The sequence below is a fragment of the Caretta caretta genome, chromosome 1 (assembly GCF_965140235.1).
Source record: "Caretta caretta isolate rCarCar2 chromosome 1, rCarCar1.hap1, whole genome shotgun sequence".
Taxonomy (NCBI): domain Eukaryota; kingdom Metazoa; phylum Chordata; order Testudines; family Cheloniidae; genus Caretta; species Caretta caretta.
Genome location: NC_134206.1, coordinates 81,654,990 through 81,682,594, shown reverse-complemented (window position 1 = coordinate 81,682,594; position 27,605 = coordinate 81,654,990). Strand labels below are relative to the sequence as shown.

The following is a 27,605-nucleotide window of genomic DNA, read 5'->3' as shown; positions in this document are numbered from 1 at the left end:
ACAGAGTGAGAAGAGCAAACAAAAAACCAGTTCAGATATTGTAGGGAGACTGAGATATAAAATGGAAAAGTGAAAGCCTTCCCCGTCCCAGCCCAACACATTTACTTTTATTTTTCAGTGGAAATGTAGATATTAAATTTTGTATCTATTTGATTAAAGGATAAAGAATAGCTTTGAGAGTGCTGTAGCAGAAGGGCACTTTTTTACATATATGCTAGAAGGTCCAAATGTGGAACGTATTGATATATTTCTCAGAACTGACTAATATTGTGATTACCAAAGGAAAGGACACTGTGTTGTGCTTTGATCCATTTTGGGAGTGGGGGAAAAAGAAGCATTCTTCACTGAAATATCAATATGTATGGAATTAGGAGACTTTTTAACGGGGGAGACGGGATGAATTTACACATATGCTGAGGAACTAGGAATGACACATTTCTGTAACGATACTCAACTCAACTCACCTTTCAAAAAGCACATCTGTACCTTGAAGTCTGGATTCTTGAGTGCTCAGTTACCTAGTGATGTCTTTAGCCTCCCTTTGAACAGAAATTGTACTTAGATACTGAAAAGGGGTGTAACCAGGAGGGCATATAATTTGCAAATAGAAAGTGATCCACAAAAAACTGCTTTGACTGCCTTAATTATTGTCCGTGTGAATGAAAAACAACTTTTCTTAAAGTTCATTTACAGCTGCTTTGGCCTTTCATGAACTTTCTGAATATCGGCAAGATTCTTTGCTAAAGCTTGTCATTGGGTTATTGAAATACGTAATGGATTTAAAACAATCTACTTCCCATTTTTTTAAAAAACAAAACAGTCACTGGGTAGTAATAGTATCAAATCAAGATAATGAGATTGTCTAAAAGATAATTAATCTTACATTATATTCTTCAAATAAGAGGGGAGTTACTAATTCCTAAATACTTTCCAAATGTGGTGACTGTCCTACTATGAACAGTTATCCTGCCAATATTTTTCACTTAACCGTCCTGCCCGTTGTGAAGTTTTTTTCCTATAAATGTAATGTGAAAAGGTTCCTAGGCTTTTCTCTGGGGTCTGTTGAAGCTATTAGAAAGCACACCCAGTTTTCTGTTTCATTTAATATTGATTCAGTAGGTTTTGCTTTTTTCATGGGTAATCGTGTTTAAATAACTGGCTGACTACCTTTCTCACAGTTTAATACAGTTACCTAGAACTTGAATGTCATTCCAAGTCAGTTAGAGTAGCTAGCTTTCTAACCTATGTCCGTTAATTAGATTTGCTAAACTTCCACATGGTCTTTGCACACTTTTACCAAGACATTGTTGGTTTGATTAATCCTTCAGACAAGAAACCAAATTTGGCTCAACAGAGTTACAGAATCTTTTTCTGTGTTAGAGTTGCTCAAACTGTCCTGTCTTCTAAAATTTTATTTCTGGGGGTGTGTCTCTCGCTCTCTCGGCATTTTTCAGAGGTATTTTATTTCTCCATATATTTGAAAATATCCAAATCATACAGTTCAAATAATAGTCATCCTGTTTGTTTCTTACTGTCTTTTGCAAACTGTTAAATTTTAATTTTAATAATATCTTAGTTTTTTTAGTTTTGTGACAGGGCATGCATTATGATTAGTATTTTAAGAGTTGGTGTATAAATTCTCATTTCTAAATATTTTTTAGAGAAGCACGTTCTTGCTTACCACTCACCTGTTCCACCCTCTCAACAGACTTGAGGTTTTTCTAAACGTTATTCAACAAATTGGCTACTTTGGGAGTATTTTCACTTCCCATTTGAAAGGAATGTGTGACATCATGAATATTTCATGGAGGCAATATTAGTTGCTCCTTGTTGAGTGCAGCTGCTTAAATGTACATATATGGGAGTTCCTCCAAGGCGTGTTAATCCATTCAAGATGTATATTTTCAAAGAAAATCTATTGCAAGTAACTCCCCCTTCTTTATAGTTTAGGAACTTTCCTTAAAGATTTAGAATAATAATAAAAAAAGAAACTCCTACAGCCCTACGCTGTTTAATTCAGATTTAGCTCTCCAGGCAAAATTTTCTATCACACTTAACATAAGCGTTAGTTCACACAATACTGTCTCCCCTACTACTCTGAGTCCTAGGTCCCCAGTTTCTGGTTAGATTGAGGTCCAGGTTCTTTTTCAAGTGCTGGTCCCTATGTGTATTACAGCTGTGGGTTTGCATGCGCATCATGGTTCCAAGTCTGGAAATTCTAACAAGCTGTGTCCCTTGGCCCACACATACACAGTAGTTCTTCTTGTGCTCCAGACCAAGGGCATAAGAGGAGTGGGGGACTGATGCCTCTCCAGTTTCTTCTTACGCTGCATGGCCTGAGTCAGAATCCCTATGTTCACAGATTTGTCTATAATGTGTTAAATAGATGTTGTAAATAGTTGTACTGAGTCTTGTTAGCTTTTATGGTATAGTTCTTTCCCCATACCGGGGACTATGCCCAGAGTCCTGAGAACATAACAGCCATACTGGGTTAGACCAATGGTCCATCTAGCCCAGTATCCTGTCTTCCGACAGTGGCCAATGCCAGGTGCATAAGAGGGAATAAGAGCAGGTAGTCATCATCTGATCCATTCCTTGTCTCTCATTCCCAGATTCTGACAAACAGAGGCTAGGGACACCATCTCTGCCCATCCTGGCTAATAGCCATTGATGAACCTATCCTCCCTCCATGAATTTATCTAGTTCTTTTTTGAACCCTGTTATGGTCTTGCCTTCACAACATCCTCTGGCAAAAAGTCCCACAGATTGACCGTGTGTTGTGTGAAAAAATACTTTTTTGTTTGTTTTAAACCTTCTGTCTGTTAATTTCGTTTGGTAACCCCTAGTTCTTGTGTTATGAGAAGGAGTAAATAACACTTTCTTATTTACTTTCTCCATACCAGTCGTGATTTTGTAGACCTCTATCATATCCCCCCTCAGTTATCTCTTCGCCAAGCTGAAAAGTCTCAGTCTTATTAATCTCTCCTCATATGGAAGCTCCATACCCCTAATCAGTTAAGCAGTGCCGCTCCAAGAACAAGCTTGGGAGTGGAGGCTGCTACTGCTGCTAAGCCCAAGGACTCCTGATTTAGGGCTTCCCTGGAGAGTAGGCTTTACTCTCATGATCACAAGGACAGATCCCTGTTCAAGTCTGTTCATAAAAGATAACATCCCTTCTTGATCCCATCCAGGTTGGGTAAGCCTTTGCTCATGGATCTTAAGAGCTTGGGACCTCTGAAAACCCTCAGGCATTGACATCCACTGGCTCTAAGGATATGTCTACAAAGAAAAGCAAAGAAAAACCTGTGGCTGGCCCATGCCAGCTAACTCTGGCTATGGGGCAGTTTCATTGCTATGTAGACTTCCGGGCTCAGGCTGGAGCCCAGGTTCTGGGACCCTCCCACCTCACAGGGTCCTAGAGCCCAGGCTCCATCCAGAGCCTGGAAGTCTACACAGCAGTAAAACAGCCTGAGCCCCACGAACCCGAATTGGCTGGCAAGATGTCTGGTTGCTGTGTAGACATACCCATATCAGTCCAGGACCTGACTCCTGTGTAGTACCAGGCCCTTCCTTTGAAGAACCACCCAACTGTGAACTCTTAGGACGCATTGAAACCATTGGTCCCATTCATCAGAATGCCCTAAACACCAAGACATATGGACATTTATACTTCACCGGAGGATATCTTCCTTCCTTACTCTCAGTCCCCTCTCTTCTTGGCCCATCCTGCCTAGGGCCATTTAACACCAGAGGATGAAACTGATGACACAGGAGTCATCTCTTCTCCAGCCCTTGGGCAGATGTCTGCCCTCTGGTACTGGCTGCCCCTCTAATAGGGAGAGAGCAATTTCAAGACTGGGACAAATCATATGTTCCAGCTAGTCGCAGTCCTGACACAATCAAGGAATTATAGACTCCCTTCTTGCAATTATGCTTTCCCCATGGTCCTCCTGAGACGATTAACTCCTCCTTTAGCCTACTGGCCCCCATGGGACCTGTGTGGCAGATGCCCTGGATCCATCTTTGAGTCACGCCATAGCTCACCTGCTTAGCATCTGTCAGAGTACAAGGTGGAAGATGTTGATCCAAGTCCGCAGATACTGACTGGAATCTGATCCTCAATGAAGGTGATGAAGATGAATCTGACCTGGATGAAGCAGTTACTCTATCCTCACTATCTCCACCACTCCTCCATAGACAGTACTAGGAGCTGCTGCAGAGGATAGCCAGTGAACCTGAGATCCCATGAGAGGAGGTTCAGGACCTCCAACTCCAACTTTGCAGCCTATGTGTGCCCTGTTACTGAGGCCATCCTGGAGCCCGCCTTGATGGTATAAGCAGGTATAGAATCATAGAATATCAGGGTTGGAAGGGAGCTCAGGAGGTCATCTAGTTCAACCCCCTGCTCAAAGCAGGACCAATCCCCAACTAAATCATCCCAACCAGGGCTTTGTAAAGCTTGACCTTAATAACTTCTAAGGAAGGAGATTCCACCACCTCCCTAGGTAATGCATTCCAGTATTTCACCACCCTCCTAGTGAAAAAGTTTTTCCTAATATCCAACCTAAACCTCCCCCACTGTAACTTGAGACCATTACTCCTTGTTCTGTCATCAGCTACCACTGAGAACAGTCTAGATCCATCCTCTTTGGAACCCCCTTTCAGGTAGTTGAAAGCAGCTATCAAATCCCCCCTCATTCTTCTCTTCCGCAGACTAACTCTTCCACAGTTCCCTCAGCCTCTCCTCATAAGTCATGTGTTCCAGTCCCCTAATCATTTTTGTTGCCCTTTGCTGTACTCTTTCCAATTTTTCCACATCCTTCTTGTAGTGTGGGGCCCAAAACTGGACACAGTACTCCAGATGAGGCCTCACCAATGTCGAATAGAGGGGAATGATCACGTCCCTTGATCTGCTGGCAATGCCCCTACTTATACATTCCAAAATGCCATTGGCCTTCTTGGCAACAAGGGCACACTGTTGACTCATATCCAGCTTCTTGTCCGCTGTAACCCCTAGGTCTTTTTCTGCAGAACTGTTGCCTAGCCGCTCAGTCCCTTGTCTGTAGCAGTGCATGAGATTCTTCATGAAGAGACCAAGGTCACAACATCAGAAGACCACCCCAGCTGACAAGGGCTCAAAGAGGTTGGACCTTTTGGGAAGAGAGGGTTTTTTTTCCCCCTCTGCAAGCCCCCAATTCTGTATTGCTACCTTTCAGGCCTCATTAGCGAAATACGATTTTAACAGTTACTCCAGGCTGGTGGACTTTAAGGACACGATTCCCCTGAGGGTAGAGTTCAGTTTCAATCCTTCATCAAGGAAGCCAAGTCAGTGGAAAAAATATCCTTATAAGCTACTCTGTATGCAGCGGATACATCATCTAGAAGTATAGCCACTGGCATAGTTATGAAGCATAAGTCTTGGCTTCACTTTTCAGGGTTCCCCACAAAGCTCCAGAACACTGTATGGTGACCTACCTTTTGACGAGTCAGATTTATTTAACAAGAAGATGGATGAGGCCTTACATTCATTGAAAGACTCTACTCCCTGGGAATTTGTACCCTGACTCTGAAGTGAAAAAAACACAGGCAGGTGTATGAACTAGGCTGCCTCCTCCACAAACATTCTGTCTTCAGTGTCCAGTTGAGCCTCCTCATAAATGACAGAGAAGTCAGAGGCCTCAATTTTCAGTTCCCTCTGCTGCCATGGCGTTACCCATTCCTAGCCACCTGCCCAGGATTCTTTTTGATGCTTCTGTTGAGAAGTGCCAGCCATTACTGATGACACCCATTTCTTCCCCGCTTATCTTTGGGGGCCATCTCTCACTTTTTTCCCCACAGTTGGGACTCTATCACCACAGACAGTTGGGTTTTAGAAATTATCTATCAAGGTTATGCCATTAAATTTCTCTCCTGCCCTTCCCCACAAACTTCCTTCCCGGCCCCTCTTCGGGGACGACTTTCATGAAGAGATTCTTCAACAAGAGGCAGACTCTCTTCCAACAAAGGGCAATAGAGGGAGTGCCATCTCAGAATCATGGGGAGAGGCTTTTATTCCCCTTGTTTCTTAATCCCCCCCCAAAAAGACACAGGATGGAGACCCATTTGGGACCTTCATAAATGCAACATCTTTATTCAAAAGTTGAAATTCAGGATGGTTACACTAATATCAGTAATCCTACAGGAGGGAATATGGTTTGTGGCTCTCAATATGAAGGACACCTGTTTTCATGTAGATAGTCATCTGTCCCCCAGAAAGTTCTTTTGGTTCATGATAGGTCAGGAACACCTCCAGTTGAAAGCTCTTCTTTTTGGATTGGCAAAAGCACTAAAGTTTTCTCTGTGGTGGCAGCCCAGATCAGATGTCAAAGTTACACAGTTTTCTTCTAATTGGACAACTGGGTCCTAGTAGGTTGTTCCGGCCATGGGGACAGATCAGTGAATTTGTTTCCACTCCATCTTCTAGCAGCCATGGGTGTCTGTGTGAACAAATAGAAGTCCATTTTAACCTCCAGAGCCACGCTGGATTCCCTTTCAGCAAGAGCTTTCCTCCCCACAGAAAGATTTCAGTTTTAATGAGAAATCTAATAGCACGGATTATCCGTCAAAGACTATGGTCAGTGTGCCTTTCTCTCGAGTCACATGATCTCACGTACTTGAGACACCATTCGCCAGGCTTCATCTACAATGCCTACAGGCCTGGCTTCTATCTATCTCACCAGACAAGGACCACATGAGCACCAGAGTGACTGTTGTTCCCACCAGGGTCATTGCCTCTCTTACTTGGTAATCGAACCCGGATCAATTGAGAATAGGCATCCTCTTCAGCACTCCCACACGCAGTGCTACCATACATATCCCTCCAAGGTTGGAGGGCTCACCTGAATAACTACACTGTACAAGGTACCTGACTCCACAGAAGGCCAGACAGTGCATCAACTTGCTGGAACTGAGAGCAGTCTGTGTGGCACGTAGGGTTCTTCTCCCTTTCATTCATTCTCTCCATGTCCAAGTAATGTCAGAACAAGGCTTTTTATATTAACAAGCAAGGTAGAGCAAGATTCCTTTGTAGTTAGATGAGGCCCTGAAACATAAACCCTTGTATCAGAGGCCCGGTATGAGGCCTAAGGCCTGAACTAAAGTAATGGTCAAGACTTTGCCAGCTTCTGTGAACAGGGCCTGCCTTTTGCTCAGAACTTAACTTTGCTTTATATTAGCCTCGTCTAACTACACCCTTCACCTCTGCATAGAAGCACTCAGGCTTTGGAATTGGTGCATCAGAAACCACATCACTACCTAAGCCATGTACCTTCCAGGTATTCAAAATTCTGCAGCAGACAACCTGAGCAGACACATTTCTGCGGACCACGAATGGGAAATACACAGCTCTGTCCTGAGCGAGATATTCAGTCAGTGGGGAGCACCTCAGTGGGATTTCTTCACACCCAAAACAAAGAAGAAACTGCTTCTCTATTGTTCCAGAGCAGCTATGAGCCATGATACTCAGGGTAATGTTTTCCTGCTGTAATAGACAACAGACCAGTTCAGATATGCATCTGCCCACTCCCCTGCTACCATAGGTCTTGAGAGAGGTCCTTCAAGACAAGGTCAGAGTCATTCTCCTAGAACCCAACCAGCCCAGGCCATTTTCATTCCCAGACCTTCTGGGAATGTCAGTCCTCGTATCAGGATCCGTCCTTTCCCAGATATCCTTATTCAGGAAGGCATCAAAATCCGACATCCCAATCGAGATCCAGTTCACTTCATGGTTTGGTGTTTGAATGGACATCAGATCTAGAATACTCTTGCTCGACAGCTGTCCAAGCCATTCTTAATAAAAAAAAATAGGAAAGATTCAACCAGTAGTTGCTATGGAGCTAAACTGAAATGTTTCTCTACCTGGGCACAGTCTTCCTCAGAGTTTGCTGGTATCCCAGTTGTGTTAGATTATTTCAGTGGTTACAGGTACACTAACACATGTATGCCTGTGACTGTGGACCAGCTCAGTCAGTGGCGGGACTGTCCACTGCCCCCAGGCCAGATGAAGGGTTAAAGCAAGGTATCCGAACATTTATAGACTGAAACAATCTGGGATAAGCAATTTACGTATCATCTTACTTGTTTGTTACCTCCCCTTGTACTTTTCTCTTGATGTTTCAGATAAAATATCCCTATTCATCACTTTTGTCAAACTATTTTATCGTGTGCTTGGTTAGTGTGTTCTTGTGCTGGCCTGCTGGAATGTGTTTACATATTCAGTGTGTTTTAGCAATGCTAACAATACTGGTGCCGAGTTCGTGTATTGGACACTGGCTTGCAGGCAAGCACCTGCTTTTGACAGGGCCTGACGGTTGCTCATAGCATAACTTATGCTGACTTAGGTTCAGGCCTCAGGCCTTGCACCAGGCCCATGCTTCAGGCTCTCTTTCTACTACACATACTAGTTCAGGCCTCTGCTGCCAGTGCTGCAGTGGGAACAGCAGTACTTCCAACATCTTTGTTGACAACATCCTTTGTTGACACCCACCTCCAGTCTGATGGGTTGCATACACAGAGGGACCTGCACTTGAAGAAATTGAGGTTGCTTACCTTCCAGTAACTAGTCGAGACGTGTCGTCCCTACTAGTATTCCACTACCCATATTCCTTTCCCTCTGCTTCGGATCCTATTGGATTTGTGGTAAGAAGAGGAACTGGAGAGGCATCGACCCACACTGCCTCTTCAGCTCTCAGGCTCGAGCACTAGGAGAACGACTGTGCGTGCGAGGGCGGAAGTACATTGCTTGTTAGAATTTCCGGACGCGGGTGCATGGCACTCATGCATACTCACGTATAATATATAGATAGGGACCATACCTCTTGAAGATGTGCATACGTCACACCTGTTTCTCATTCACATCAGACAGCTACACTAACCTGCCATTCATTCATTACTTCATACCCTCATGACTAATTCACATGTACTCTGGCTCATCCCCATTCATTTTTCAACCTGCTGTCTTTAGTCAATCTCTGCTCAATCACCAGTTCGTGAACTGATTCCAAAATATTCCCAACTCAGTCATAACTTCATTCACTCACTATTAACCCCATCATCAGATTTATCAGTTCGGTTTTCCTTCTCTTTCCCCTCACCCAATTCATCAGTTCTCTTCACAGTTCCACTAAACTGTTCCCATACAGTCATGTCTCTTTAAAGTTGTGTAGCTGTCTCAACTCTTTGCACATTGTTGGGCCACCGCATAGTACGTGGTTGCTCCTTTGTGTCTTTCCCCAGTCAGGTCTCAGTTCTTCCTTTCATAGTAAGTGTTTCACCTCTGCTTCATTTGCAACATTGCATCCATCCCCTAGATTGTGGAGGGACTGGGGGTTCTGTCCCTCTCCTTTATCTGTGGAGGGGCCAGGTAAGGAGCCAGATATCTTCTGTTCTCTCTGTGCCTGGAGAGTGGACTTGCAGAACTGGGTGAGTGCAGTTGGCAGCTTTAGAGCAGTACCACTGCCAAGCTTCACATTGCCAAAATACTCTGGATCTGGCCTCAGGTAACCAGGAGATGAAGAACAACCATGTCTTGGTCCAGGAGAGTGGGACGCCTGGAGGAACTGCTAATCATCATTCCTTAGTCAGTATATGCATAAGGTAGGAGGATTCAAAGGATTCTACAGGTGTCATTGCAGGAGTTCTTCACTCACTCACATGCTGAACTGAGGTAGAGTGAAAAAAGGTCCTCTTACAGGCCCAAATTTGTATCAGCTTCTCTCTTGCCACCTGTCACAGCAGTAGGGCTACATTCAGTTCACATTTCTGAGGTTATTTTCTAAGGTTGAAAGATGACTTTAAAAAAGTTAATTAGTTATTGGTGAAATCCTAGTCCTACTGAAGTTCACTGTATTCACTATTAATCCCATCATCAGAATCAATGTGAAATCATTTCAGGGAAACAGGTCTTCCTTTACAAAGAATTTCAGGATTTTACTTTGTACATATTTTCTGTGTATTCTCTATTTGTGTATCTTGACACCCTTCCATGTATTTCCTTTCATATGAGTATATTTATATTAACGTATTCCTTAGAATTTATATTAACATATTCCTTAGAATTTGTGTGATATCCTGAAATTCTTTATTAAAAGTCCTGTTTCCCTGAAATGCTGTAAAGCTGTAGTAAAAATTTGCATTGACCAGGTTATTTACTATGCATTAATGCAAATGTTAATATTCTGTGTTTTGTTAAACTAACTGCATTCATTAGCCTAACCAGCATTCTAAATCTGTAGTTGATCTGTAGTCTGCTATGTTTTAAGAACAATTTCAGGTTTAGTTTAGTGGATCACTGGATGTCCTGGCTTTCTGAAAAAAAACAAACGAAACAAAACCACAATCCACACACTGCCAGCACAATGCAAAGTAGTGTAAAGTTGAGAGTGGAAATAGGTAGATATTTCATATTGTCATCATCCGTCTGGTTCATTTGCGTTTAGGATATTTACTGTGGATTGTCTTTTTTCAAGCTAGTTGATGAATTTCATACAATTTAATTTGCAAGTTAATTCAGACTTTTTTTCTTTAAACTTTGCTTCTCTCAGAGAAAAATACGCAATGATGTTTGATGAACCAGTTCTCTTGCAAGCTGGCTGGTGGTATGTAGCCTGGGCACGAGTGTCAGGCCCTAGCAGTGATTGTGGATCTCACGGGCAGGCCTCTATTACAACAGATGATGGGTAATTTATTTTTGTGTCTCTCATATATTTGTATGAAATAGAGTATCTAATATTACTTGAATGAAAGTTGTTTTTTTTCTTTCAGCGTTGTTTTCCAGTTTAAGAGTTCCAAGAAATCAAATAATGGTACAGATGTTAATGCAGGACAGATCCCTCAGTTACTATACAGGTAATATTTTCATCCATTTTTGGGTCAGGTTATGGAATCATTCTTTTTTTTGTTTGTTTTTTTGAACGGAAGTACTGTAAAGATAAGCTTACCGTGCATGATAGGGCTGTTTTACTGGGTTAGGAAACTGTTGTTTGAAAACTTGTGGGAAAATTAAGTTATAGCTGAAAAGATATAAAGAAGAGTATGTGTCATACCAAAAGTTATTTCCATCTGGTTTTAAAAGGTTGTTGTGGTGTGTTAGTATTGAGATTTTGAATTAAAAGGTTTGCAATATTTCATCCTTAGTTTAGCTGCTAGTTTTGTGAATACTGGTGTTTTATCCCAAAAATAGTTCATTTTTGTGACAGATTGAAGGTCCTGAATGATTTGGCCAGCTCACTGCTTTAGGCTGTTTCTCAAAAACTACCATACAGAATTTCATACTGCAGTGCTTCTTAGACAAAATAGTCAAATGGTGCTTATACAGGCCTTGACTATGTATTTTTGTATTGTATTATCACCATTATCATTGTTATCATTGTATTGTATTATCACCATTTTGTTCTGTGGTTCACAGCTTCAGCTGTAAGTATTTTAGGTCCCAATCATAAAACTTTGCATTTGATTCTGAGAGTCTTGGATTTCTTGGCACACGTTCGAAGGCCAGTAGCTGACGAGTTGTTAGTAAAGCCCACTCTCACAAACAGTAAACCACTCTGGATTTTTTTTCAGTGTCTTTCAGACTGGTTCCTCTAAGTGCTACCACTAAACAAACAGTAAATATGCATGACAGAAAATATTGCTTAATTGGGAGTTTTATCGAATGTTGCTTTGCACTTTGCGCATACAACGTTAGCTAAGATCAGAGTGTTACTTGGGGATTTCCTTGGTGTGAGTGAATTGACACCTTAAAGTGTGGTAGGGATAAAAATGAAATATGGGCTACAAAATCTTGCTGAGGGCATGTCTACATGTACAGCAGTGCAACTGCACTGATGCAGCTGCACTGCTGCAGTGCATCTAGAGAAGACTCTCTATGCTGATGGGAGAGAGGTCTCCCATTGGCATAATAAAACCACTTCCGCGAATGGCAGAAGCTGTGTCGGCAGGAGAAGCTCTCCTGCCATCATAGCGCTATGCACACTATCACTTATGTTGGTATAACTTGTGTTTCTTGTGAGGAGGTTTGTTCACATCCCTGAACGACATAAGTCATACTGTAGAAGTATCCTTAGGGTTCTTGTGGCTGTGTGAATCTTGCCTACTGTTTTACTTTGATTCCAATCTCTCTCTCATTCTCTGAAAGGTCAAATGAATGTGACCGATTCAGTTTACATATATGTTCAGATAGTTCATTTAAGACTAGCAACTAGTGAAAAGTTGGCAATTCACAAAGATATCACTGAAGTAAAGACAGTTTTTTTAAATTAGTCTCATCAGCGATGCACTGCACTGTCCTCTGCAAAAGAGAATTTTCCATTTGTTTAACTTTCTTAGGATGTAATATATTCCCTGAGGTCAGCTGCCACTCTAGATTCACAGTGGTGGGAAGGGCAGTCAACCTGTAAAAAGATATTGAGGCAGCTCTGAATAATTTTGTTTCTTTGATATTCTCTTAAGTGTTGCCTGTGTTATATTTTCTTCTCTTCCTAATTGCATAATTTTGGGCTTTCTCTTTTGAGTCCCAGCCCTTCACGTAGCCTTGGAGGTTTCCAAGACCCCTTTCTCAAACTCAAGGGACCTCAGATCTCCCTTCCCTCTTGTTGTGAGTCTCCTCAGAGTCCTCAGTCTACTCCTCTGCATATTTTCTTACTCCAATACTATCTCTTTGAAATGCTACATGAAATGCTCCATTAAGTGAACTTGCTAGTCAGGAGAGCTTTTGTTAACCTGTTGTTTTCCCGCTTATCTCCTCTTTCAGAAAGCCTTGCATCTCTTTCCCAGCTTTTTTCCATTTCATTCCATTCATTCAATAAACTTACTCCTCCCCCCCCGCACCCCCAATTCAGATACTCTCTCTCTTCTGAGGCTAAAAGTCGAAGGCTAAGCCTCAGACACATTGATCTACCTTTAAAAAAAAAAAAAAAAAAAAAAAGTCTCGGAAGCCTAAAACAACAGCAACAAAATATCAAGGCTGAAAGCCAAGACTGGAGAAGCTTGCTCTCTGTCCTTACAGGAAAGAGAACTTTCCAGCGTAGTTTCAAGAGAGACCTTTTCAGATTCAGGTGGATACCTGTAGGCTATTTCAACGGATTAGAATTGACAGTTGTATTTCCAATGTCAGTTAATTCTATATTTTGCTTTACAGTACAGAAATAAAAAAGCACCTATCCCGGTGCTTAGGCACTTTTAAAGCAACTTTTTAAAGTACAGTAATATGGATGAGGGGCACACCACTGATTGGGTTGACATATGTACCCTCTCTGCACACATGCATATCATTTGTAAACTTACTATGTTTTCAATGAGGGTGAGATGTGATGTGGAAATGTCAAGTGGTGCTTTTACCATAGAAATGGACATAAACAACTGTCAAGGTTCCTCCCCCACTCTGAACTCTAGGGTACAGATGTGGGGACCTGCATGAAAAACCTCCTAAGCTTATCTTTACCAGCTTAGGTCAAAACTTCCCCAAGGTACAAAATATTCCACCCTTTGTCCTTGGATTGGCCACTACCACCACCAAACTAATACTGGTTCCTGGGGAAGAGCTGTTTGGACGCGTCTTTCCCCCCAAAATACTTCCCAAAACCTTGCACCCCACTTCCTGGACAAGGTTTGGTAAAAAGCCTCACCAATTTGCCTAGGTGACTACAGACCCAGACCCTTGGATCTTCAGAACAATGAACAATCCTCCCAACACTTGCACCCCCCTTTCCTGGGAAATGTTGGATAAAAAGCCTCACCAATTTGCATAGGTGACCACAGACCCAAACCCTTGGATCTGAGAACAATGAAAAAGCATTCAGTTTTTTACAAGAAGACTTTTAATAAAAAATAGAAGTAAATAGAAATAAAGAAATCCCCCCTGTAAAATCAGGATGGTAGATACCTTACAGGGTAATTAGATTCAAAAACATAGAGAACCCCTCTAGGCAAAACCTTAAGTTAAAAAAAAGATACACAGACAGAAATAGTTATTCTATTCAGCACAGTTCTTTTCTCAGCCATTTAAAGAAATCATAATCTAACACGTACCTAGCTAGATTACTTATTAAAAGTTCTAAGACTCCATTCCTGGTCTATCCCCGGCAAAGACAGAATATAGACAGACCCACAGACCCTTTGTTTCTCTCCCTCCTCCCAGCTTTTGAAAGTATCTTGTCTCCTCATTGGTCATTTTGGTCAGGTGCCAGCAAGGTTACCTTTAGCTTCTTAACCCTTTACAGGTGAGAGGAGCTTTCCCCTGGCCAGGAGGGATTTCAAAGGGGTTTACCCTACAACAGCATAGCATGTTAAAATATTTGCATTCGTTTCTGTTAGTTTAATGACTCTATTATTTCAAGACATAAAATTGGATTTCTTTGTGACCTCAAAGCATCGTAACAAACTAAAGAGTAAACTAAAATCTAATAATGAATTTGTACAGGTATCATTGAAATGAAGGTGACATTTCTAGTCAATATCATTATCATCTTGTTCATCATTTTTATGTATTCTGTTGCGAGTGCATGGGTTACCACAGTCTTCATTGTCTTAACATGTACACAGTTCTGTGCAGGGAGGATTGTTGTGACTACAGGCACACTTGATTGTCCTTAAGGGTCCAGGTACAAAGGGGATCTTGAAGCTAAGGTATCATTGGGCCCTTGAAGAATACAGGAAGTAGTTCATCATCCACATTTTTCCATCCATATTGCAAGGATGATCCAATATCTGGTTTACCTATGTGCAAAGACATCCAAATCTTTGTTTGCTGATATGCTCTTCAAAACTATCTTCACATGGGGGGAGTTTGGCCAGTAACTTGTTCTTTTTGATGGCTAGATTGAGGTGTAATCAAGTCAGATGTCTATGGGTCTCCTTTTCTTAATTGCTCTGGTCATACAGCATGGCTACCAACTTCCTTGCCTCAGAAATTGCAGCTTATCCATCACTCTCTACCAATTTGGCGGATCTCTGAAGAAGTAAGCTCCTTTTATTTTGACAAAGTTAAACACAGATTTTTCCCAATACCAAATAGGGATGACAGAGTCACATCCTGTTGTTGTGTATGTTGCAGAAGTCAGAAGTGAGTGTATTATACATTGCATGTGCAGGTTATGAAGTGACGCGTTTCAGTTGTGCTGGTAATGGTGCTTGTCTCAATCCAGGTTGTCAGTATATTCCATTTTTGGAAAGTAGTGAACAGCAAGGATCAAAACATCTGTACCATCTGATCTAATTACTGTAGATTTGATACCAAGAGACCCAAGAGCCATATTGGCATATACAGCATGCAGAAACATCCTTGTGTTCGCTGCCTCTTGAATGCTGTACAAGTCTTGGGCTTCAACACCTCTACTGATGATGGACTTTGCTACTTCACCATTGAAAAAGCCTCCAGCTACGAGGAATGTTTGTTCTGGGTGTGGTTCTGCACTCTCAGGTGCATTATGAACCATACATTCACAGCGGAATTTTACAAGTGACTGCTTGTTGGGTGCCACATTTAGAAACTTTTCAGCGAAGACATAGGAAATCCACCAATCAGCTGGCATTTCTTCCATCCAACTTTAGATCATGTCTGGTGCTGTCTTTCTGCACTTTTCACAGTTATTGCTGTCATATCAGTCAGACTTCAATTACAGAATTAGCTTTGTCAAATCCTTTCAGAACCTACATTAAGTACTCAGGAGCCAATTCGTCAAATGTGTGGAATTTGGCTCAAAGCCAACATTTGTATGACAGCCATGGCATCTCTGATATACACTGGTTTCTTTGTTGCGTGCTCTTAGCTCATGGATTCTTTCAGCTTGAAAGCTTCTAGCTGATGCCAAAATTCAGCTCTGTCTATTCTTATCATTGTCCCATCAGCATGGAATCACGGGTCCTATTGGATGACAGTTTCCTTTGAAACATCATCTCTGCATCTTGCTAAAGACAGGGCTCTATGGGAAACAGTTTTTGGATTGATAGCTGCTGTGATTGTCCCCCCCGTTGGACTTAAATTTCGTCGTCTTGACCATGTCAGAAAATCAGCCCTTTAGACCCCAAAACCATTGAACTTTAAATTTGCCATTTTCTTTTTCCTTGCTTTCCATCGTGATCGGGGTTAGACAACTGGATGACTATACATTGCCAGCATGGTCAGGGAAGGAGGGGAATCCAAGGCCATTGTAAATAATTTTCGATGTAGAATCCTATAACTTTGATTCAGGTAAATAGTAGGGGCTAAAACACTTTTTTGTAGACTGGATGAGCCATGAAATACCACTTCTCAACGGCATTTCTTTGACTTTCCCTCCTGTCAAAACTTCAGAAGTTCTTATCCTGCTTTCCAGTCAACCATGGAAAATTGCTTTCTTATATATACACCTTTTTCTTTCTCTGGGTATGTCTACACTACGGAATAAGGTCGAATTTATAGAAGTCGGTTTTTTAGAAATCGGTTTTATAAATTCGAGTGTGTGTGTCCCCACAGAAAATGCTCTAAGTGCATTAAGTGCATTAACTCGGCGGAGCGCTTCCACAGTACCGAGGCAAGCGTCGACTTCCGGAGCGTTGCACTGTGGGTAGCTATCCCACAGTTCCCGCAGTCTCCGCTGCCCATTGGAATTCTGGGTTGAGATCCCAATGCCTGATGGGGCTAAAACATTGTCGCGGGTGGTTCTGGGTACGTGTCGTCAGGCCCCCGTTCCCTCCCTCCCTCCGTGAAAGCAAGGGCAGACAATCATTTCGTGCCTTTTTTCCTGAGTTACCTGTGCAGACGCCATACCACAGCAAGCATGGAGCCCGCTCAGGTAACCGTCACCCTATGTCTCCTGGGTGCTGGCAGACGCGGTACGGCTTTGCTGCACAGTAGCAGCAACCCCTTGCCTTCTGGCAGCAGACGGTGCAATACGACTGGTAGTCGTCCTCATCGTGTCCGAGGTGCTCCTGGCCACGTCGGCTGGGAGCGCCTGGGCAGACATGGGCGCAGGGACTAAATTTGGAGTGACTTGACCAGGTCATTCTCTTTAGTCCTGCAGTCAGTCCTATTGAACCGTCTTATGGTGAGCGGGCAGGCGATACGGACTGCTAGCAGTCGTACTGTACCATCTTCTGCCAGGCAGGCAAGAGATGAGGATTGCTAGCAGTCGTATTGCACCATCTTCTGCCAGGCAGGCAAGAGATGGGGATGGCTAGCAGTCGTACTGTACCATCTTCTGCCGAGCAGCCATGAGATGTGGATGGCATGCAGTCCTTCTGCACCGTCTGCTGCCAGCCAAAGATGTAAAAGATAGATGGAGTGGGTCAAAACAAGAAATAGACCAGATTTGTTTTGTACTCATTTGCCTCCTCCCCTGTCTAGGGGACTCATTCCTCTAGGTCACACTGCAGTCACTCACAGAGAAGGTGCAGCGAGGTAAATCTAGCCATGTATCAATCAGAGGCCAGGCTAACCTCCTTGTTCCAATAAAAACGATAACTTAGGTGCACCATTTCTTATTGGAACCCTCCGTGCAGTCCTGCCTGAAATACTCCTTGATGTACAGGCACCCCCTTTGTTGATTTTAGCTCCCTGAAGCCAACCCTGTAAGCCGTGTCATCAGTCGCCCCTCCCTCCGTCAGAGCAACGGCAGACAATCGTTCCGCGCCTTTTTTCTGTGCGGATGCCATACTACGGCAAGCATGGAGCCCGCTCAGCTCACTTTGGCAATTAGGAGCACATTAACCACCACACGCATTATTCAGCAGTATATGCAGCACCAGAACATGGCAACGCGATACCGGGCGAGGAGGCGATGTCAGCGCGGTCCCGTGAGTGATCAGGACATGGACACAGATTTCTCTGAAAGCATGGGCCCTGCCAATGCATGCATCATGGTGCTAATGGGGCAGGTTCATGCTGTGGAACGCCGATTCTGGGCTCGGGAAACAAGCACAGACTGGTGGGACCGCATAGTGTTGCAGGTCTGGGATGATTCCCAGTGGCTACGAAACTTTCGCATGCGTAAGGGCACTTTCATGGAACTTTGTGACTTGCTTTCCCCTGCCCTGAAGCGCATGAATACCAAGATGAGAGCAGCCCTCACAGTTGAGAAGCGAGTGGCGATAGCCCTGTGGAAGCTTGCAACGCCAGACAGCTACCGGTCAGTTGGGAATCAATTTGGAGTGGGCAAATCTACTGTGGGGGCTGCTGTGATGCAAGTAGCCCACGCAAACAAAGATCTGCTGATATCAAGGGTAGTGACCCTGGGAAATGTGCAGGTCATAGTGGATGGCTTTGCTGCAATGGGATTCCCTAACTGTGGTGGGGCTATAGACGGAACCCATATCCCTATCTTGGCACCGGAGCACCAAGCCGCCGAGTACATAAACCGCAAGGGGTACTTTTCGATAGTGCTGCAAGCTCTGGTGGATCACAAGGGACGTTTCACCAACATCAACGTGGGATGGCCGGGAAAGGTGCATGATGCTCGCATCTTCAGGAACTCTGGTCTGTTTCAAAAGCTGCAGGAAGGGACTTTATTCCCAGACCAGAAAATAACTGTTGGGGATGTTGAAATGCCTATATGTATCCTTGGGGACCCAGCCTACCCCTTAATGCCATGGCTCATGAAGCCATACACAGGCAGCCTGGACAGTGGCCAGGAGCTGTTCAACTACAGGCTGAGCAAGTGCAGAATGGTGGTAGAATGTGCATTTGGACGTTTAAAGGCGCGCTGGCGCAGTTTACTGACTCGCTTAGACCTCAGCGAAACCAATATTCCCACTGTTATTACTGCTTGCTGTGTGCTCCACAATATCTGTGAGAGTAAGGGGGAGACATTTATGGCGGGGTGGGAGGTTGAGGCAAATCGCCTGGCTGCTGGTTACGCGCAGCCAGACACCAGGGCGGTTAGAAGAGCACAGGAGGGCGCGGTACGCATCAGAGAAGCTTTGAAAAACAGTTTCATGACTGGCCAGGCTCCGGTGTGAAAGTTCTGTTTGTTTCTCCTTGATTAACCCCCCCACCCCTTGGTTCACTCTACTTCCCTGTAAGCTAACCACCCTCCCCTCCTCCCTTTAATCATTGCTTGCAGAGCCAATAAAGTCATTGTTGCTTCACATTCATGCATTCGTTATTCATTCATCACACAAATAGGGGGATGACTACCAAGGTATCCCAGGAGGGGTGGTGGAGGAGGGAAGGAAAATGCCACACAGCACTTTAAGCACAGCACTTTAAAAGTTTACAACTTTAAAATTTATTGAACGACAGCCTTCTTTTTTTTGGGCAATCCTCTGTGGTGGAGTGGCTGGTTGGCCGGAGGCCCCCCCACCGCGTTCTTGGGCGTCTGGGTGTGGAGGCTATGGAACTTGGGGAGGAGGGCGGTTGGTTACAGAGGGGCTGCAGTGGCAGTCTGTGCTCCAGCTGCCTTTGCTGCAGCTCAACCATACACTGGAGCATACTGGTTTGGTCCTGCAGCAGCCTCAGCATTGAATCCTGCCTCCTCTCATCACGCTGCCGCCACCTTTGAGCTTCAGCCCTGTCTTCAGCCCGCCACTTACTCTCTTCAGCCCTCCACCTCTCCTCCCGGTCATTTTGTGCTTTCCTGCACTCTGACATTATTTGCCTCCACGCATTCGTCTGTGCTCAATCAGTGTGGGAGGACAGCATGAGCTCGGAGAACATTTCATCGCGAGTGCGTTTTTTTTTCTTTCTAAGCTTCACTATCCTCTGGGAAGGAGAAGATCCTGTGATCATTGAAACACATGCAGCTGGTGGAGAAAAAAAAAGGGACAGCAGTATTTAAAAAGACACATTTTATAAAACAGTCGCTACACTCTTTCAGGGTAAACCTTGCTGTTAACATTACATACATAGCACATGTGCTTTCGTTACAAGGTCGCATTTTGCCTCCTCCCACCGCGTGAACGGATTTTGGTTGAATGCCAGCAAACATACACTGCAATGCTTTGTTCTGCAGTGATTCCCCAGTACGTGTTGCTGGCCTGGAGTGGTAAAGTGTCCTACCATGAAGGACGAAATAAGGCTGCCCTCCCCAGAAACCTTTTGCAAAGGCAGAACCGCAAATGCCAGGGCAAAGTAATCCTTTCACATGCTTGCTTTTAAACCATGTATAGCATTTTAAAAGGTACACTCACCAGAGGTCCCTTCTCCGCCTGCTGAGTCCAGGAGGCAGCCTTGGGTGGGTTCGGGGGGTACTGGCTCCAGGTCTAGGGTGAGAAACAGTTCCTGGCTGTCGGGAAAACCGGTTTCTCCGCTTGCTTGCTGTGAGCTATCTACAACCTCCTCATCATCATCTTCTTCGTCCCCAAAACCTACTTCCGTATTGCCTCCATCTCCATTGAAGGAGTCAAACAACACGGCTGGGGTAGTGGTGGCTGAACCCCCTAAAATGGCATGCAGCTCATCATAGAAGCGGCATGTTTGGGGCTCTGACCCAGAGCGGCTGTTCGCCTCTCTGGTTTTCTGGTAGGCTTGCCTCAGCTCCTTCAGTTTCACGCGGCACTGCTTCGGGTCCCTGTTACGGCCTCTGTCCTTCATGCCCTGGGAGATTTTCAGAAAGGTTTTGGCATTTCGAAAACTGGAACGGAGTTCTGATAGCACGGATTCCTCTCCCCAAACAGCGATCAGATCCCGTACCTCCCGTTCGGTCCATGCTGGAGCTCTTTTGCGATTCTGGGACTCCATCATGGTCACCTGTGCTGATGAGCTCTGCATGGTCACCTGCAGCTTGCCACGCTGGCCAAACAGGAAATGAGATTCAAAAGTTCGCGGTTCTTTTCCTGTCTACCTGGCCAGTGCATCTGAGTTGAGAGCGCTGTCCAGAGCGGTCAGAATGGAGCACTCTGGGATAGCTCCCGGAGGCCAATACCATCGAATTGTGTCCACAGTACCCCAAATTCGAGCCGGCAACGTCGATTTAAGCGCTAATCCACTTGTCAGGGGTGGAGTAAGGAAATCGATTTTAAGAGCCCTTTAAGTCGAAATAAAGGGCTTCATTGTGTGGACGGGTGCAGGTTTAAATCGATTTAACGCTGCTAAATTCGACCTAAAGTCCTAGTGTAGACCAGGGCTATGACTCCTTGTGTTTTCAGGAAGTCCGTGAAGGACTACCACATGCTGGTTCTAATTTGCCCATCTTGACCAAGAAGCCATTTTCCTGAGGCCCCTTCAGATAGATCTCCATCCCACAAGTGAAAATATCACTCTCCTTGGACATGCTTCACTGGGCTTTCTGGTACAAACCTGAAACTGAAAAGGAAGCACTAGGAACGTGCATTTTTCCTCACTTGCTCAAGTAGTTTAATCTTCTCCAAATATTCTGAAAAACAGTGCTTTACAGCTTAAGGGAAGGGTCTTTAGGTCATTGAAATTAAAGGACAAGTCTTCACTTTGGGATTTGCTGGGAGACAGGGTCCTCTTGTGAGGCACACTCATATTTTCCATTTCTTAAAGACCATTTTTAATCTTAAATCCCATGTCAAGGCTTACCTTCCAACCTGGAATCTCACTTAAGTATAATAGCCTTGACAATCTTTTCCTTATTTTCTGCGGGATGAGTTTCCCTTTTCACTTCAGTGAAGATGTGGTCTTAACATGACTGTGCCTCAGTACAAAAAAGCTCTGTGTTCTTTATTTCACAGACTCTGAGAATTTCCTGTCTAGGAGGGCTCCCTTCCATAAATGCAATAATTTGGATGACCTGCTAGAAGTATAATTAATATATAAGTAGATCAGAATCAAAGTTCTGCAAACCTGCCGCCTAATCCTCACTATTTCACCTTTGTGAGGGATTACCATCTAGATGTCCAAGTCTGCAGCCTTGAAACACAAAGGCCTGCAGATGGTACTTCTTTCCTAAGTCATAATTTCTCTCTGTGTGTGTTCGTTTCCTGCCTTCCTTTTGTGTGACACTACTTTGGGCCTGCGTCTCAGTAGTCTTGAATCTGGATTATCAAATGCACTCTGCTGGAGAACGGGACAACATTATTCTACCTGTAATTTGGGTTTCATAGGAGCGTACCTGCTAATCCATCGTTCCCTCTATTTCTGCATCTTAATTCTGTTTCACCATAAAAGGATCCTGAATTAAGCAAATCTTTGGACATTTCTCCTGAGGTCATGTGCCTTCTCCTGTATTTTTCTGTGTTCTCAATGCCAGAAGGAAAACTTGCAATAATGAAAACAGAAAAACTCATTAGTAAAGTTCAGATTTTGTCACAGCTATTTTTAGTAAAAATGACAGACAGATCGTGAGCAATAAAAAATTCACGGAAGCCCATGACCTGTCTGTGATTTTTCCTAAAAACATCCATGACAAATGAGGATGGAGGAGGGTCCACTACCCACAGCTCTGGGGTCCCCCTGCTGCCTGGCGGCTAGGAGCTGCTGGGGGCCCGTTGCCAGAAGTGGCTGAGAGCTGTGGGGCTGTTTGCTGACTGTTCCATCCCCAGAGCAGAAAATGTCACTGAAATCTCTGGAAATCATGGACTCGATGACTTCTGCAGCCGCTGGTGTGGCTTCTGGGGAAGTCTCATGCCACATACACCCCCAGCAGCAGGAGGAGTTTGGGTGGGGCTGGAGGTTGGGGCACGGGAGGCGGTGAGGGCTCTGGGTCGTGCTTACCTTGGGAGGGGTCTCCCTGGAAGTGGTTCCCAGCCAATGGAAGCTGCAGAGCTGGCAGCTCATAGAGATAGGAGCTTAGGGAGGGACATGTCACTGCTTCTGAATTGAGCCCCCCTGGACTGCCCCTCCCCAGCACCTGCACCCCCCACCCCAAACACTTGCTGCACCCCATACCCCTGCCTCCGAGTACCTGCAGCACCTCCTGGGCCGCTGCCTCCAGCACCCACAGCACTCCTAAGATTTAGTCAGGGGTATAGTACAAGTCATGGACAGGTCACAGGCCATGAATTTTTATTTACTGCCAGTGGCCTGTCCATGGTTTTACTAAAAATACCTGTGACTAAAAGGTAGCCTTACTCATCAGTGTTTGTTTGAAGGACAGCCCTCCTTCCTAATAGTGCAGAATCCAAATTGGCAGATCTGTTTCTCTGAGAAGAATTGTTTACTTCACTTCATTTCTAAAGTAACATTTCTAGGTAATCCCAGTAGCATATCCCTGTACTGCATTGTCGCTAACCAGTATAATAAAACAAAACACGCTTAAAAACACAGTCAAGATTTATCATCTCATTTCTCAATTTCTGCTTTCAGGCTGCCAACAAGTGATGGCAGTGCATCAAAAGGAAAACAGCAAACCAGCGAGCCTGTTCATATTTTAAAGAGGTCATTTGCAAGAACTGTCTCAGTGGTGAGTACCAGTTACAGTCTTCATTTTCTATGTATTCATTTCTGATTGCAAAATTTAAAGAATTTCAAGGAAATTTTTTTAATTTTACTGTATTTTCCGCTACAACTTAATAAAAATTCACATACATTGAGAGGAAGCTAGATGTATTCATGTATTAAAGGCAGTTTTTTTCAGTTCTCAGTCAACATTCAAATGCAAACTCATGTCCGAGTAAACTTTGGTTATCATTGTGGTTGTCCAGATAATATAACTGCATATTTATTGCAGTATGTTTTTACCTTTTAATGAGTAAGCTAGTTTGGAAAATTGCCTTCACTTTTGATGTGTAAATATTCATATGTATTGATAGTATCACAAATAGTTGTCTTTACCAGCTAATAAGTTGTTAATGATTCCACGCAGTTTTGAGGCACCTAGTACTGTCTGTTGCAGGGGTGGCCAACCTGTGGCTGTGGAGCCACATGCGGCTCTTCGGAAGTTAATATGCTGCTCCTTGTATAGGCACCAACTCCAGGGCTGGAGCTACAGGCACCAACTTTCTAATGTGCCAGGCAGTGCTCTCTGCTCAACCCCTGGCTCTGCCACAGGCCCTGCCCCCACTCCACAATGCCGTGCCCTCGATCCTCCTCTCCCCCCCCTCTTCCCCAAGCCTCCTGCACACCACGAAACAGCTGATTGGGAGGTGTGGGGAGAGATGGGAGGAGGAGGCTCTGATTTGCAGGGCTGCTGGTGGGTGGGGAAAGCTGGTAGCGGGTGGGGGAAGCTGCTGAGGGGCACACATATCACGTACACGTACCCCATACACTGTGCTGACAGCTTGTGCCACATGCTCTCAAAGAAACTGCGGAACCATCTGATCAACATCCTCTACAGCAAACAGGGAGGGATTAAGAATGAGCTCTCAAAACTGGATACTCCCATAAAAAAACAACCTTCCACATAAACTTCCTCACGGCTGGACTTTACAAAAACTAGACAAGCCATTTACAACACACACTTTGCTTCTCTACAAAAGAAAAAGGACACTAAACTATCTAAACTACTACATTCTACAAGAGGCCACAACAGTGGTTCCCTTAACCCACCCAGCAATATTGTTAATCTATCCAACCATACCCTTAGCCCAGCAGAAGAATCTATCCTATCTTGGGGCCTCTCCTTCTGCTCCTCCACCCCCACGAACATGATACAGTTCTGTGGTGACCTAGAATCCTATTTTTGACATCTCCGACTCAAGGAGTATTTCCAACACACCTCTGAACAACATACTAATCCACAGAGACCTTCCTACCAAGACTACAAAAAGAAGGATTCTGGGTGGACTCCTCCTGAGGGTCGAAACAACAGACTGGACTGCTACATAGAGTGCTTCTCCCGACGTGCACGGGCTGAAATTGTGGAAAAGCAGCATCACTTGCCCCATAACCTCAGCCATGCAGAACACAATGCCATCCACAGCCTCAGAAACAACTCTGACATCATAATCAAAAAGGCTGACAAAGGAGGTGCTGTCGTCATCGTGAATAGGTCGGAATATGAACAAGAGGCTGCTAGGCAGCTCTCCAGCACCACTTTCTACAAGCCATTACCCTCTGATCCCACTGAGGGTTACCAAAAGAAACTACAGCATTTGCTCAAGAAACTCCCTGAAAAAGCACAAGAACAAATCCTCACAGACATACCCCTGGAACCCCGACCTGGGGTATTCTATCTGCTACCCAAGATCCATAAACCTGGACGCCCCATCATCTCAGGCATTGGCACCCTGACAGCAGGCTTGTCTGGCTTTGTAGACTCCCTCCTCAGGCCTTATGCTACCAGCACTCCTAGCTATCTTTGGGACACCACTGACTTCCTGAGGAAACTACAATCCATCAGTGATCTTCCTGAAAACACCATCCTGGCCACTATAGATGTAGAAGCCCTCTACACCAACATTCCACACAACGATGGACTACACGCCGTCAGGAACACTATCCCCAATAATATCACGGCAATCCTGGTGGCTGAACTTTGTGACTTTGTCCTCACCCATAACTATTTTACATTTGGGGACAATGTATACCTTCAAATCAGCGGCACTGCTATGGGTACCCGCATGGCCCCACAGTATGCCAACATTTTTATGGCTGACTTAGAACAACGCTTCCTCAGCTCTCGTCCCCGAATGTCCCTACTCTACTTGCGCTATATTGATGACATCTTTTTCATCATCTGGACTCATGGAAAAGAAGCCCTTGAGGAATTCCACCATGATTTCAACAATTTCCATCCCACCATCAACCTCATCCTGGACCAGTCCACACAAGAGATCCACTTCCTGGACACTACCGTGCTAATAAGCGATGGTCACATAAACACCACCCTATACCGGAAACCTACTGACCGATATTCCTACCTACATGCCTCCAGCTTTCATCCAGACCACAACACACGATCCATTGTCTACAGCCAAGCTCTACGATACAACCACATTTGCTCCAACACCTACAAGATCTCTATCAAACATTCTTACAACTACAATACCCACCTGCGGAAGTGAAGAAACAGATTGACAGAGCCAGAAGAGTACCCAGAAGTCACCTACTACAGGTCAGGCCCAACAAAGAAAATAACAGAACGCCATTAGCCATCACCTTCAGCCCTCAACTAAAACCTCTCCAACTCATCCTCAAGGATCTACAACCTATCCTGAAGGACGACCCATCATTCACAGATCTTGGGAGACAGGCCAGTCCTTACTTACAGACAGGCCCCCAACCTGAAGCAAATAGCAGCAACCACACAACAAAACCACTAACCCAGGAACCTATCCTTGCAACAAAGCCCATTGCCAACTGTGTCCACATATCTATTCAGGGGACACCATTATAGGGCCTAATCACATCAGCCACACCATCGGAGGCTCGTTCACCTGCACATCTACCAATGTGATATATGCCATCATGTGCCAGCAATGCCCCTCTGCCATGTACATTGGTCAAACTGGACAGTCTCTACGTAAAAGAATAAATGGACATAAATCAGACGTCAAGAATTCTAACATTCAAAAACCAATCGGAGAACACTTCAATCTCTTTGGTCACTCGATTACAGACCTAAAAGTGGCAATTCTTCAACAAAAAGACTTCAGAAACAGACTCCCAGGAGAGACTGCTGAATTGGAATTAATTTGCAAACTGGATACAGTTAACTTAGGCTTGAATAAAGACTGGGAGTGGATGTGTCATTACACAAAGTAAAACTTTTTCTCCATGTTTATTTCTCTTCCTCCTTCCACCCCCCCCCCCCCCCCCCAGACGTTCTTGTCAACTGCTGTAAATGGCCCACCTTGATTATCACTACAAAAGGTTTTTTCCCCCAATCTCTTGCTGGTAATAGCTCACCTTAAGTGATCTCACACGTTACAGTGTGTATGGTAAAGCCCATTGTTTCATGTTCTCTATGTATATAAATCTCCCCACTGTATTTTCCACTGAATGCATCCGATGAAGTGAGCTGTAGCTCACTAAAGCTTATGCTCAAATAAATTTGTTAGTCTCTAAGGTGCCACAAGTACTCCTTTTCTTCTTTTGACATATTACTATGGCTGTTCGACAATGTAAATCGGTAAATTCTGGCTCCTGCTCAGGCTCAAATTGGCCACCCCTGATCTATTGTCTTGTGCTCCCTTCAGAATATTACTGATTCCTAAGTAGTTACTGTTGAGATTAGTTTTTCTCCTGAATAAATTAAATTACTTCGCACTTCCAGAGTGCATGCTGTTTGTGGATCTCCAAGCACTTACTTAAGCCTCATTACACTCTGTGAGGTGAGGAATATACATAGGGCACTGAAATGCAGCTAACTCTGGAGTGGAAGACCCCATCTGTTGAACACTGTATATCAGCCCAGCGCTAAGACGGAATAAAGAACTGTTGACATTCTATGGAGACCCTTACATAAACAAATAGTGAGTTGGATCATGGACATCCTTGTCTTACAAAGAGTGCCATGGGATCTTTATTGGTTGTAAATGGTGATTAATTTAGTTTTTAATTTTATCACATGACTTTACGTCTTGTCTTGTACAGCACCAACCATACGGTCAGCACTTGGCAACTAATAATTTTCTGAAGGTTCTGCCTCAAGGAGTATATTTCCACATCTTAATTTTCTTCACTGGTACAGCGTGTCTGGCTCCTTTAAGGGGAGATGAGCCCAGCTCCATCTGTGCCATGACCAACTCTCCTCCCTAGATGGGGAGAATGAGGAGGTCAGGTAACCCAGATCAATCCTGGGGTAGATAAG

At 44.3% G+C, this 27,605-nt stretch overlaps 2 protein-coding genes across 16 annotated transcripts in view; one reads left to right on the top strand and one right to left on the bottom strand.

Moving 5' to 3' along the window:
* The window catches only part of MYCBP2 (MYC binding protein 2), a 420,373-nt gene that overhangs the window by 165,049 nt on the left and 227,719 nt on the right, over window positions 1-27,605 (top strand). For all 15 annotated transcript variants that reach the window (XM_048852688.2, XM_048852718.2, XM_075129126.1 and 12 more), the window contains 3 exons: window positions 10,581-10,715; window positions 10,801-10,884; window positions 23,219-23,315. In XM_048852688.2, coding sequence (XP_048708645.1) covers window positions 10,581-10,715; window positions 10,801-10,884; window positions 23,219-23,315 — 316 coding nt within the window. The remainder of the gene's footprint in view (window positions 1-10,580; window positions 10,716-10,800; window positions 10,885-23,218; window positions 23,316-27,605) is intronic.
* On the bottom strand, window positions 19,143-21,035 carry LOC125637786 (uncharacterized). The gene is made up of 2 exons (XM_048852791.2): window positions 20,140-21,035; window positions 19,143-19,752 (listed from the first exon to the last, which is right to left on the bottom strand). The coding sequence occupies exons 1-2, from the start codon at window positions 20,717-20,719 to the stop codon at window positions 19,628-19,630; spliced, it is 705 nt and encodes a 234-aa protein (XP_048708748.2). The 5' UTR covers window positions 20,720-21,035; the 3' UTR covers window positions 19,143-19,627.